The sequence below is a fragment of the Pseudophryne corroboree genome, chromosome 2 (assembly GCF_028390025.1).
Source record: "Pseudophryne corroboree isolate aPseCor3 chromosome 2, aPseCor3.hap2, whole genome shotgun sequence".
Taxonomy (NCBI): domain Eukaryota; kingdom Metazoa; phylum Chordata; class Amphibia; order Anura; family Myobatrachidae; genus Pseudophryne; species Pseudophryne corroboree.
The window spans coordinates 50,276,150-50,290,494 of record NC_086445.1 but is presented as its reverse complement, the minus strand read 5'-3'; the positions used below and the strand labels follow the sequence as shown (position 1 = coordinate 50,290,494).

Genomic DNA, 14,345 nt, shown 5'->3' with positions numbered 1-14,345 from the left:
CACCTACCCCATATATTGTTGTCAGATTTTTAAAATGTTGAATTTCAGCTTTATTTTAGTGGGTGGCGCATTTACACTTCTAACAATGAACATGAAATGTAACATGAGTCACACGGAATGACCCTTTTAGTCTTTCCATGTAAGTTATGTGCTGTAGGCCAAGCAACATTTTAGATGCCTTTCTTTGAATGCTCTCCAATGTATTTATATCCTTCTGGAGAAATGACCTCCAGAATTGAACAGAGTATTCTAGATGAGGCCGTACCAATGACCTATACAGTGGCATGATTGCCTCTTGCTTTCTGCTGCTGATTCCTTTCTCTATGCAGCCAAGCATCTGACCTGCCTTCCTCATTGCTTAACTGACTTTAAGTCACCTGAAAAAAAAGTTACTCCTAAATCCCTTTCCTCCTTGGTAATTTGCATTATAATGACATTAATAACTGGTAATAATAATAATAATAATAATAAATAATATTAATAATAATAATATTAAATGCTATATTTAGCCTTTGGATTGTTGAGATCCAAGTGCATGATTTTACATTTTTTGGTATAAAACTGTTGTTGCCACGTTCTGGCCCATTTCCTCTAGAGCTTGCAGTTATGACGCTCACAGATCAGGAAAATTACTTGTTTATTTCCTGTGCTGTGTCGGTCCCATCCTGCATAGATGTATCCTGATCCTACGTGACTCATTAATCCCGGGGGTAGTAGGGAGCACCCTGGGGACCAGGGACGGTCCCATCTGTATCCCAACATCAGCCCATGCATTCACATACATGAACAGATTCCAGCTTCTCCTGAACTAAGGACTGCGCAACCACAACATCTGAGATCAGAGAGGCTGTTATCAAAGACAACCGGAGAAGTGTTTCTTCAATGCTGGTGAAACAGGTTGGAAAATCAACATTTCAAGTGAACGCTCTTCTTCTCCGGATGTACTGGCTTGGGATCAGTGTGCTTGCATATATGTTGTTTATAGGATGCTAGGCTCTTCTATGCGGCAAGTGTGACTCCCGTCACCAGCCAATGCCACCGGATAATAAGCAACATCAGAGTTTACTTCTACAGTAGTATGAAGAAAACGTCAAAGTAGACCAGGCAAAATGTATGTATTTCTCAGAAAATGGAAAAAGTTTTAAGCACACAAGACGATACAGAAATAATATAGTAATAAATAAACAAAAAATAAAAAAACTTTATTTATAGTCCTGAAACAACAACGATTCGCAAATAATTATATTACTTAATACAAATTGTAACACAAAAAGAGAAGCAGCGAGGGGCATCTAACACCAATTTGTTGGTGGGGAAAGTTTAACTTTTTGTTAATTAAATAAACAGGAACTCGAGTCGCGACTTAAGACGGATACCTGAGCATAATTTCAATTACAGTCTGCTGGCGCGGCTCACTCAGCAGGTTTGCATGGGAATGCGATTTTCCAATCACTAATTGGATCATAAACATTAAAGGGGGAGACACATGAAAACCGCCGGGTCATTAGGTTATGCCAAAGTTGTAAAATATCGCTGAACTATACTAAAAACTATCAGAACATAATAAAAAAAAAAAAAATAGAAAATAATTTGCCCTCTATGTTCCACACCGCACCTAGAACTACTTCCGCACTTACGATACTTATACACGGTTAAGAAATAATGGAAAACCGGCACTTACACGTAAATCAAGACAATCTAAGAAAGCCAAAATGGAATACAAAAAGTTTATTTCACAATGGACATATAAATACACCTTATTTTATAACCGTAAACACTTTGTAGCCGATGAACGTTACAATATACAGCGGTAGATTTGTGGCGGGAGCTTTGAATGCTGATAGGAAGGAATTTGATATGTACAGGATAACGCACGACACAGCTGTTTCGTGTGATCGCCACAGAACATCTTCAATGATGACGAACAAGTTTCACAAAACTATATACAGTTACAGAGATCGGATGTATAATATATAGGCAAAATTGGAAACCTGATTTGGCGCACCAACTTAACCAGCATAAATCATAAGACAAACGCCACTTGTCCTATATATATATATATATATATATATATATATATATATATATATATAATGTTAAACTTGCAGGATGATAGTTAAGGCGTAAAATCATAACACAGATACTAGGCACGTATAAATGATAGTAGCAAACGCTTAAATTTGTATCTCACTCTTGTAATTACCACAGCTCACTAGAGAATGGGATTTTAATTGCATTTACAATCACAGATCAAATGGAATTTAAACACAGAGAGAACATAGAACACTCCTAACTAGACATTGCTTTGCAAACATGAGGGTTGTTCAGTAAATTAGTTGCATATGGGTGGTCTGTTCTGCTCCGTCTTACGCTGAACTGCAAAATCTGTGCCTTACCCAATCACTAATAAAGTACAACTAACATATTTCTGGTTTATAATGTGCTCTATACTTAAACGGCGATATCGGACAAGAAAACATTTAGAACCAGGAAAATAAGTTTTAGGAATTCTACACTTTAAATGAGAGGTATTCGACATGCGGCCCACTAACTATTGAGGAACCACAAATTCCACAACATGTCAATAGCAAAACAGTGGCAGGGCATGCTGGGATGTGTAGTTTCACTACAACTGGAGGGCTGAATGTTGAATACCTCTGCGTTAAATGATTGCAGCTGCTCAGATTTCAACCGGCTTATAGCACCAAACAGTCCAGTCTCCTCAGGCTTTGAACCTCACTGAGCACTTGACGTTGGCCGGCTCCGCGCCGTCCGCAAAGCTGAGGACAAAGTACATGACCTTGCGGATTTTGGCCAGATCGCACAACCTCTCCCCAAACTCTTGGGCATCGGCCTCATTGCACTCAATGTCAGCTTGTCCAGTTTTCCAGAAGATGGCTGATGGGTCCAGGAGCTGTCGGTTCATGAGGTTGGTGAGGTCTGGAGTCCAGTGTTGGGAAGTCCCGGTGATCACAACCTTTCCAGGTGTTTTAAGGCCGACTTTCCACTGCATAAACTTGAGCCTCTGCCTGCCGAAGTCCAGGCGGTAGATGTACTCATTGGCCTTCAGTAGCTTCTCGCCGTCCTGGGGTCTGGCGTTCCTCTGCTGGAGGCTATGTGCCCGCATGCGCATGCACTTTGTGAGTTGGGCATCCTCTGTGAAGAAGAGTTCAATTTCTGCCGTCTCCGATGCCATGATGCTCAGCCAAGGGAAGACGACGCTTGGAGAGATCTTCTCGTCTTACCAGACAGCGTAAAACTGAACTTGTGAAGCCCGGTATCTCTCTTCGTCACCTTTTCCTCTCAGTCAGCAGTGCTAAGCAACCCAATTCATTGAGGCGACCTGTCCTTCGGGGTTTTACTGCGGATGCTCTCTTGTCTAATTTACAGCCCTGCTACTACGTAACAGCTTATGTAAGCACACCTTCGGGGAGTAGACGGATGGTGCCGCTCGCCTTAGAAACAGTATGCCAGGAGAAAGGAAACAGTAATGACTGAGTAAATAGGATGCCTTTACTTTATGACTGTACGAGCCTGATTAACCCTTCCTAATTACATCCTGCTGCAGTTGCTAAACTCTACATAATATGCATTTTGCAGCCTATCAGGAGTGGGTCACCATTTCCAAGATGCGCCAGGAGGTGAGGCTTTAATAAGAATTTACTTACCGATAATTCTATTTCTCGGAGTCCGTAGTGGATGCTGGGGTTCCTGAAAGGACCATGGGGAATAGCGGCTCCGCAGGAGACAGGGCACAAAAAGTAAAGCTTTAGGATCAGGTGGTGTGCACTGGCTCCTCCCCCTATGACCCTCCTCCAAGCCTCAGTTAGGATACTGTGCCCGGACGAGCGTACACAATAAGGAAGGATTTTGAATCCCGGGTAAGACTCATACCAGCCACACTAATCACACTGTACAACCTGTGATCTGAACCCAGTTAACAGTATGATAACAGCGGAGCCTCTGAAAAGATGGCTCACAACAATAATAACCCGATTTTTGTAACTATGTACAAGTATTGCAGATAATCCGCACTTGGGATGGGCGCCCAGCATCCACTACGAACTCCGAGAAATAGAATTATCGGTAAGTAAATTCTTATTTTCTCTATCGTCCTAGTGGATGCTGGGGTTCCTGAAAGGACCATGGGGATTATACCAAAGCTCCCAAACGGGCGGGAGAGTGCGGATGACTCTGCAGCACCGAATGAGAGAACTCCAGGTCCTCCTTAGCCAGGGTATCAAATTTGTAGGATTTACAAACGTGTTTGCCCCTGACTAAATAGCCGCTCGGCAAAGTTGTAAAGCCGAGACCCCTCGGGCAGCCGCCCAAGATGAGCCCACCTTCCTTGTGGAATGGGCATTTACATATTTTGGCTGTGGCAGGCCTGCCACAGAATGTGCAAGCTGAATTGTATTACACATCCGAATGGACAAACAGATATGGGCTTTTTTGAGAAAAACCACCAATTTGACACTCGCCTGGTCCAGGCCAGGTCCAAGAGCATGGTCACTTTTCATGTGAGATGCTTCAAATCCACAGATTTGACTGGTTTTAAACCAATGTGATTTGAGGAATCCCAGAACTACGTTGCGATCCCACAGTGCCACTGGAGGCACAAAAGGGGGTTGTATATGCAATACTCCCTTGACAAACTTCTGGACTTCAGGAACTGAAGCCAATTCTTTCTGGAAGAAAATCGACAGGGCCGAAATTTGAACCTTAATGGACCCCAATTTGAGGCCCATAGACACTCCTGTTTGCAGGAAATGCAGGAATCGACCGAGTTGAAATTTCTTCGTGGGGCCTTCCTGGCCTCACACCACGCAACATATTTTCGCCACATGTGGTGATAATGTTGTGCGGTCACCTCCTTTCTGGCTTTGACCAGGGTAGGAATGACCTCTTCCGGAATGCCTTTTTCCCTTAGGATCCGGCGTTCCACCGCCATGCCGTCAAACGCAGCTGCGGTAAGTCTTGGAACAGACATGGTACTTGCTGAAGCAAATCCCTTCTTAGCGGCAGAGGCCATAAGTCCTCTGTGAGCATCTCTTGAAGTTCCGGGTACCAAGTCCTTCTTGGCCAATCCGGAGCCATGAGTATAGTTCATACTCCTCTACGTCTTATAATTCTCAGTACCTTATGTATGAGAAGCAGAGGAGGGAACACATACACCGACTGGTACACCCACGGTGTTACCAGAACGTCCACAGCTATTGCCTGAGGGTCTCTTGACCTGGCGCAATACCTGTCCCGTTTTTTGTTCAGACGGGACGCCATCATGTCCACCTTTGGTATTTCCCAACGGTTTACAATCATGTGGAAAAACTTCCCGATGAAGTTACCACTCTCCCGGGTGGAGGTCGTGCCTGCTGAGGAAGTCTGCTTCCCAGTTTCCATTCCCGGAATGAAACACTGCTGACAGTGCTATCACATGATTTTCCGCCCAGCGAAAAGTCCTTGCAGTTTCTGCCATTGCCCTCCTGCTTCTTGTGCCGCCCTGTCTGTTTACGTGGGCGACTGCCGTGATGTTTTTCCCACTGGATCAATACCGGCTGACCTTGAAGCAGAGGTCTTGCTAAGCTTAGAGCATTATAAATTTACCCTTAGCTCCAGTATATTTATGTGGAGAAAAGTCTCCAGACTTGATCACACTCCCTAGAAATTTTTTCCTTGTGTGACTGCTCCCCAGCCTCTCGGGCTGGCCTCCGTGGTCACCAGCATCCAATCCTGAATGCCGAATCTGCGGCCCTCTAGAAGATGAGCACTCTGTAACCACCACAGGAGACACCCCCTTGTCCTTGGATATAGGGTTATCCGCTGATGCATCTGAAGATGCGATCCGGACCATTTGTCCAGCAGATCCCACTGAAAAGTTCTTGCGTGAAATCTGCCGAATGGAATTGCTTCGTAGGAAGCCACCATTTTTACCAGGACCCTTGTGCAATGATGCACTGACACTTTTCCTGGTTTTAGGAGGTTCCTGACTAGCTCGGATAACTCCCTGGCTTTCTCTTCCGGGAGAAACACCTTTTTCTGGACTGTGTCCAGAATCATCCCTAGGCACAGCAGACGTGTCGTCGGGATCAGCTGCGATTTTGGAATATTTAGAATCCACCCGTGCTGTTGTAGTAGTATCCGAGATAGTGCTACTCCGACCTCCAACTGTTCCCTGGACTTTGCCCTTATCAGGAGATCGTCCAAGTAAGGGATAATTAAGACGCCTTTTCTTCGAAGCAGAAGAATCATCATTTCGGCCATTACCTTGGTAAAGACCCGGGGTGCCGTGGACAATCCAAACGGCAGCGTCTGAAACTGATAGTGACAGTTCTGTACCACGAACCTGAGGTACCCTTTGAGAAGGGCAAATTTGGGACATGGAGGTAAGCATCCCTGATGTCCCGGGACACTATATAGTCCCCTTCTTCCTGGTTCGTTATCACTGCTCTGAGTGACTCCATCTTGATTTGAACCTTTGTAAGTGTTCAAATTTTTTTAGATTCAGAATAGGTCTCACCTAGCCTTCTGGCTTCAGTACCCCAATATAGTGTGGAATAATACCCCTTTCCTTGTTGTAGGAGGGGTAATTTGATTATCACCTGCTGGGAATACAGCTTGTGAATTGTTTCCCATACTGCCTCCTTGTCGGAGGGAGACCTTGGTAAAGCAGACTTCAGGAGCCTGCGAAGGGGAAACGTCTCGACATTCCAATCTGTACCCCTGGGATACTACTTGTAGGATCCAGGGGTCCTGTACGGTCCCAGCGTCATGCTGAGAGCTTGGCAGAAGCGGTGGAATGCTTCTGTTCCTGGGAATGGGCTGCCTGCTGCAGTCTTCTTCCCTTTCCTCTATCCCTGGGCAGATATGACTCTTATAGGGACGAAAGGACTGAGGCTGAAAAGACGGTGTCTTTTTCTGCAGAGATGTGACTTAGGGTAAAAACGGTGGATTTTCCAGCAGTTGCCGTGGCCACCAGGTCCGATGGACCGACCCCTAATAAACTCCTCTTCCTTTATACGGCAATACACCTTTGTGCCGTTTGGAATCTGCATCACCTGACCCCTGTCGTGTCCATAAACATCTTCTGGCAGATATGGACATCGCACTTACTCTTGATGCCAGAGTGCAAATATCCCTCTGTGCATCTCGCATATATAGAAATGCATCCTTTAAATGCTCTATAGTCAATAAAATACTGTCCCTGTCAAGGGTATCAATATTTTTAGTCAGGGAATCCGACCAAGCCACCCCAGCTCTGCACATCCAGGCTGAGGCGATCGCTGGTCGCAGTATAACACCAGTATGTGTGTATATACTTTTTATGATATTTTCCAGCCTCCTGTCAGCTGGCTCCTTGAGGACGGCCCTATCTATAGACGGTACCGCCACTTGTTTTGATAAGCGTGTGAGCGCCTTATCCACCCTAAGGGGTGTTTCCCAACGCGCCCTAACTTCTGGCGGGAAAGGGTATACCGCCAATAATTTTCTATCGGGGGGAACCCACGCATCATCACACACTTCATTTAATTTATCTGATTCAGGAAAAACTACAGGTAGTTTTTTCACATCCCACATAATACCCTCTTTTGTGGTACTTGTAGTATCAGAAATATGTAACACCTCCTTCATTGCCCTTAACAAGTAACGTGTGGCCCTAAAGGGAAATACGTTTGTTTCTTCACCGTCGACACTGAAATCAGTGTCCGTGTCTGTGTCTGTCGACCGACTGAGGTAAAAAGGACGTTTTAACGCCCCTGACGGTGTTTGAGACGCCTGGGCAGGTACTAATTTGTTTGCCAGCCGTCTCATGTCGCCAACCGACCTTGCAGCGTGTTGACATTATCACGTAATTCCATAAATAAGCCATCCATTCCGGTGTCGACTCCCTAGAGAGTGACATCACCATTACAGGCAATTTGCTCCGCCTCCTCACCAACATCGTCCTCATACATGTCGACACACACGTACCGACATATAGCACACACACACAGGGAATGCTCTGATAGAGGACAGGACCCCACTAGCCCCTTGGGGAGACAGAGGGAGAGTTTGCCAGCACACACCAAAGCGCTATATTTTACAGGGATAGCCTTATAATAAGTGCTCCCTTATAGCTGCTTTTATATAATCACAATTTCGCCAAATTTTGCCCCCCTCTCTTGATTTAACCCTGTTTCTGTAGTGCAGTGCAGGGGAGAGCCTGGGAGCCTTCCTGACCAGCGGAACTGTGTGAGGAAATGGCGCTGTGTGCTGAGGAGATAGGCCCCGCCCCCTTTTCGGCGGGCTCGTCTCCCGCTTAAAAATGGATTCTGGCAGGGGTTAAATATCTCCATATAGCCCCGGAGGCTATATGTGAGGTATTTTTTGCCAAAAAAAGGATTTTCATTGCTGCCCAGGGCGCCCCCCTCCCAGCGCCCTGCACCCTCAGTGACTGCCGTGTGAAGTGTGCTGAGAGCAATGGCGCACAGCTGCAGTGCTGTGCGCTACCTTAAGAAGACTGAGGAGTCTTCTGCCGCCGATTCTGGACCTTCTTCTCTTTTCAGCATCTGCAAGGGGGCCGGCGGCGAGGCTCCGGTGACCATCCAGGCTGTACCTGTGATCGTCCCTCTGGAGCTAATGTCCAGTAGCCAAAGAAGCCAATCCATCCTGCACGCAGGTGAGTTTACTTCTTCTCCCCTAAGTCCCTCGATGCAGTGATCCTGTTGCCAGCAGGACTCACTGTAAAATAAAAAACCTAAGCTAAACTTTTCTAAGCAGCTCTTTAGGAGAGCCACCTAGATTGCACCCTTCTTGGCCGGGCACAAAAACCTAACTGAGGCTTGGAGGAGGGTCATAGGGGGAGGAGCCAGTGCACACCACCTGATCCTAAAGCTTTACTTTTTGTGCCCTGTCTCCTGCGGAGCCACTATTCCCCATGGTCCTTTCAGGAACCCCAGCATCCACTAGGACGATAGAGAAAACGGGAGTACTACATTGTACTAAAAAGTGCAATGCACCATGCACCCGCATTACAGTAAATGGGTGGAGAGTGCAGTCATTAGATCCACTACTATTGGTCAACAGTGACTAGGTCGACACGGTCATTAGGTCAATGACATGGAAAAATATCGACCGTTTAAAAAAAAATGTGGGTGTCGTTTTCTTTGTAAAATGACTGGGAACCCCAATTAGTGCACCGTGCCCCCTCACATGGCGAGGGAACTTCGGGCAAGGTGCCTCGCTGCGCTTGGCACAGGTTACTATTCCCACAGGTAGTCCACGTGGATCGTAAAGTATGAAAAAATTCAAAAAGAAAAGAAAAACTCATGTCAACTTTTTTCAATGTCGATCAATAGTGGTCAACCTAATGAGTGTCGACCTAAGTGAAGTCGACTTAAAGACCGGATCCCGGTAATAATTACCTAAGTCTAAGCATGTGGATTGCCAATCGCACAAGGCACAAATTAATTTTTATTTTTTTTTTATTTTTTATGTCCAGACTAATAAACATTTGGGAGGCCTTCCTCTAACAGAGTTGTAACATACTCTATTTTTGCAACATGAGTATTCTGCGCACTGTAGTCTGGCTTTTAGGTCACAGGGGGTAATTCAGACCTGTCCAATCTACGCATGCACCGTAATGCACAGACGCATCGCATGGGTACAAAGCGGACCGCCGCTCAGCGATGGGTTGGTGCGACGGATCCGTTCGCACGGGTCATCGCAAGGAAGTTGACAAGAAGAAGGCGTTTGTGGGTGGCAACTGACCGTTTTCAGGGAGCGGTTGGAAAAACGTAGGCGTGTCCATTCATTTGCAGGGCGGGTGTCTGATGTCAATTCCGGTCCCGGACAGGCTGAAGTGATCTCAGCGGCTGATTAAGTCCGGGGCTGTGCAGAGACTGCACGAGATCTGTTTGCACAGCTTTGCTACAAATTTGTTCGCACACTTGCTACCAATCAGGTCTGAATTTGGCCCACTAACCTTTTCCCTGCTGCCAGTCCATGCAGAATGTAGACATTCCATATTTCAGCATGGTGAAAATGACAAATTTCTGCACATGTCCCCATGTACAATGTCAACGGGTATGGGTCGTCGGCATGACCCAACTTAGGTCGACACTCATTAGGTCGACATGAGGTTTTTGACTGTTTTTGGTGTTGTTTTTTTCCGTAAAGTCACGTGAAAACCAAAGTAGTGCTTGGCTCACTTCGCTTGTTACTGTTCCGATCGTATTCCACGTGGATTGTTAAGCATGAAAAAATCCAAAAAAATTAAAGAAAAAAATTGTGAAAAACTCATGTCGACCTTTTGACCTGTCGACTTAACGGGCAGGTTGACCTAATGCATGTTGACCTAAGAGCAATGTCGACTTTCAGGGGTCGACCTAAAGACCGTATCCCATGTCAACAACTGTAGACATTGTAAATGATGCCATTGTGACTACATCCCATAGTGGTGATACATGGTATAGTAATAGGATAAATCTACAAGTGTGCTGAATACATTAATATTCAGGACAGGACATACATACAATGCAGAGGGCTGGCTGGCCCTGGACGTAGTGATACGGTGCAGTACATGAGATGCTATGATGCAATAAGCAGCAACGTATAAGTGCATGGCCAAGGGAAACAGAAATATAATAAAGGAACAAACCCTGTACGTACAGAGCTATCCGCGACTCTTCTCCAGGGCCGGACTTCCTATTATCCTCTGAGGTTCCCTCTACTGTCAGATTTATTCAGAAATAGAACCTGTAATACACACAACTGCACACACCATCCGTACTCCCAATATCGCCCCTGCAGAACACGTCACCTCTCTCCCACTACCGCCCTAGCAGAACACATCGGCTCTCTCTTACTATCGCCCTAGCAGAACACGTCACCTCTCTCCCACTATCACCCTAGCAGAACATGTTGTCTCTCCCACTCACCAGAAGACACAGAATAATACATTTATCTTATCACCTAGCCACAATGCAGAATAGAGACTCTAACCTAATGACATTACTGTCATTTCCTGAGGTCAGATTGCAGCCACTGCAGAAGAGAACCTTAATCCTGCTGCTTAGTAACACAAATATACACACACTGTCACACTCTCACTCATAATCTACACACACTGTCATGCATAATATACACATACTGTCACACTCTCACTCACAATATACACATACTGTCTAGTGATGAGCGGGTTCGGTTTCTCGGAAACCGAACCCCCCCGAACTTCACCCTTTTTACACGGGTCCAAGGCAGGTTCGAACCTTCCCGCCTTGCTCGGCTAACCAGAGCGCGCCCGAACGTCATCATCCCGCTGTTGGATTCTCGCAAGATTCGGATTCTATATAAGCAGCCGCGCGTCGCCGCCATTTTCACACGTGCATTGAGATTGATAGGGAGAGGACGTGGCTGGCGTCCTCTCCGTTTATATAGTTAATACTACACAGTTGATCTGATTGCTTAGCTTATTGTGGCGAGGATTGGGGAGCAGCTGTTAGGAGGAGTACAGTGCAGAGTTTTGCTAGTTTTTTATCCGTTCTCTGCCTGAAAAAAACGCTCCATACCATATCCGTGCTCAGTGTGCTGCATGATATATCTGTGCTGAGTGCTCACACTGCTTAATTGTGGGGACTGGGGAGCAGCTATAGCAGGAGTACAGTGCACAGTTTTGCTGACAGTGACCACCAGTATACGTTTGTCTGCCTGAAAAACACTCCTGTGGTGGCTTTTTTTTATACTAGTTTAGCAGTCTGCTGACAGTGTCCACCAGGTCCATTATACTGTATATAGCAGTACGGTAGGCCACTGCTGTACCTACCTCTGTGTAGTCACTCGTCGTCCATAAGTATACTATCCATCCATCTACATTGTATACCTGTGGTGTCTTTTTTTTTTATACTATAAACGCAGTCTGCTGACAGTGTCCACCAGGTGCATTATACTGTATATAGCAGGACGGTAGGCCACTGCTGTACCTGCATCTGTGTCGTCACTCGTCGTCCATAAAGTATACTATCCATCCATCTACATTGTATACCTGTGGTGTCTTTTTTTTTATACTATAAACGCAGTCTGCTGACAGTGTCCACCAGGTCCATTATACTGTATATAGCAGTACGGTAGGCCACTGCTGTACCTACCTCTGTGTCGTCAAGTATACTATCCATCTAGATTCTATACCTGTGGTGCATTTCAGTTGTGCAGTTTGCTGACACAGTGACCATTCATTTTTCTTTGCATCATATGCTGTTTAGGGACTATTTTTTTTGAAGTGCCATCCTGTCTGACACTGTAGTGCCACTCCTAGATGGGCCAGGTGTTTGTGTTGGCCACTTGTGTCGCTTAGCTTAGTCACACAGCGACCTTGGTGCGCCTCTTTTTTTCTTTGCATCATGTGCTGTTTGGGGAGTATTTTTTTCAAGTGCCATCCTGTCTGACACTGCAGTGCCACTCCTAGATGGGCCAGGTGTTTGTGTCGGCCACTTGGGTCGCTTAGCTTAGTCACACAGCTGCCTCGGTGCAAATTTTAGGACTAAAAATAATATTGTGAGGTGTGAGGTGTTCAGAATAGACTGAAAATGAGTGGAAATTATGGTTATTGAGGTTAATAATACTTTGGGATCAAAATGACCCCCAAATTATATGATTTAAGCTGTTTTTTAGGTTTTTTTGAAAAAAACACCCGAATCCAAAACACACCCGAATCTGACAAAAAAATTTCGGTGAGGTTTTGCCAAAACGCGTCCGATTCCAAAACACGGCCGCGGAACCGAACCCAAAACCAAAACACAAAATCCGAAAAATTTCCGGTGCACATCACTAAGTATTACTGTCACACTCACTCATAATATACACATACTGTCACACTCACTCACAATATACACATACTGTCACACTCACTCATAACATACACATACTGTCACACTCACTCATAATATGCACATACTGTCACACTCTCACTCAGGCCAGGCGCTAACCGCTCAGCAAAGGGATGCAGTGCAGGGAGGCACCAGGAAAGAGAGGTGCTCTCCCTGCGCTGTATCCCTGTGCTGAGCTGATGTCCCTGCTGTGCCAGTCACACTCTATGAAAGCGTCGGCAGCTGCCAGCCTCCTCTCCCCCTCCCCTGTTCAGCAGTGTGCAGACCTAAAAGGGTACGTGGCTACACAGAAAGAAGGGGCAGGGCTACACGGGACCAGGCTGCAGACTGCAACACAGGGGATAAGCTGCCAGACTTCCTTATGTAAGTGGCTGGAAAACAAGTGAATGAGTGTGTGTATATATATGTGTGACTGTGTATGTGTGTAATGTATATATATATATATATATATATATATATATATATATATATATATAGTGTGTGTGTACAGTATCTGTTTATACAGTATGTATGTGGGTGTATACAGTATCTCCTATATAATTGCCCAGATCTGTCACTCTGTGACTGTGTGGCTAAGGCTGGAAGGAGTTACAATGGTGGGCGGAGTCACAGTCATAGTGTCACAGATCTGGCCACATCTGTAGCAGAGGCATCTGAATAGAGAAGGCAAGGGTGCAGCCCCCCTACCCCCCCCCCCCAAAAAAAAAAGAGGTGCCAACGTCAGCAGGAGGAGCGATGTGCGTTCAGTTGAAAGACCACACAGCACAACCTCCATGCAAAGTAGAGAGTGTGCAGCGGCAGCAATATGTGGCTGCGCAGCCCCTCCGTCCTGCTCCCATGCCCAGGTCATAGAAAAGGGCTATAAACTACCCCCCCGCCTCCCCCCCACCTTGCCAGGGACTGCTACCATTAATCACGTCCGTTTAGGTGGCGTGGCCTAATGCTGGGAAGCCCCGCCCCCATGAGGCACAAACCCTTCCCCCACCTTGCCTGGGAAGGCTGTCGTGAATCACGGCAGTTTAGGGGGTGTGACCTAATGCTGGGAAGCCCCGCCCCCCATGAGAGACCTGCACCACGTTATACTGCACCTAGCCAACACAGCTAGGAGCCCTCAGCCCGGAGTGTGACCAGCCCCTGATCCCCCATCCTGCTGGCAGGACAATGAGGAGCGCAGGGTAAGGCTGGTGCCAGGTCTGTGGGTGCTGCCACTGTCCTTTGCTGTGTATGCTGTTTCCTATGTATGTGTTGTTGTTGGTGGGTTACCCCGGGGAATGTAATCAGAAGGGCGGGGGCTGTGTGCTGTGGGGTCATTCAGAGTTGATCGCTCGCTGACTTTTTTCGCAGCGCAGCGAACAGGTTACTACCGCGCCTGCATACGCACCGCAATGCGCAGGTGCGTCGTACGAGTACAAAGCGGATTGGTGCTGGGCGATGGATTTAAAGAAGAATCCATTCGCAAAGCCGACCGCAAGGAGATTGACAGGA

At 46.3% G+C, this 14,345-nt stretch overlaps 2 protein-coding genes across 3 annotated transcripts in view; both read right to left on the bottom strand.

Annotated features, from left to right (window-relative positions):
- The window catches only part of CAPN5 (calpain 5), a 173,239-nt gene that overhangs the window by 24,071 nt on the left and 134,823 nt on the right, over window positions 1-14,345 (bottom strand). The window lies entirely within an intron of this gene.
- Window positions 2,644-3,196, bottom strand: OMP (olfactory marker protein). The gene has a single exon (XM_063951271.1). It carries the CDS (start codon window positions 3,194-3,196, stop codon window positions 2,723-2,725), a length of 474 nt encoding a protein of 157 aa, XP_063807341.1. The 3' UTR covers window positions 2,644-2,722.

What these genes read in the sequence shown, in the direction of transcription:
- OMP (XM_063951271.1), bottom strand. Translation starts at nt 3,196, where the DNA reads ATGGCATCGGAGACGGCAGAAATTGAACTCTTCTTCACAGAGGATGCC.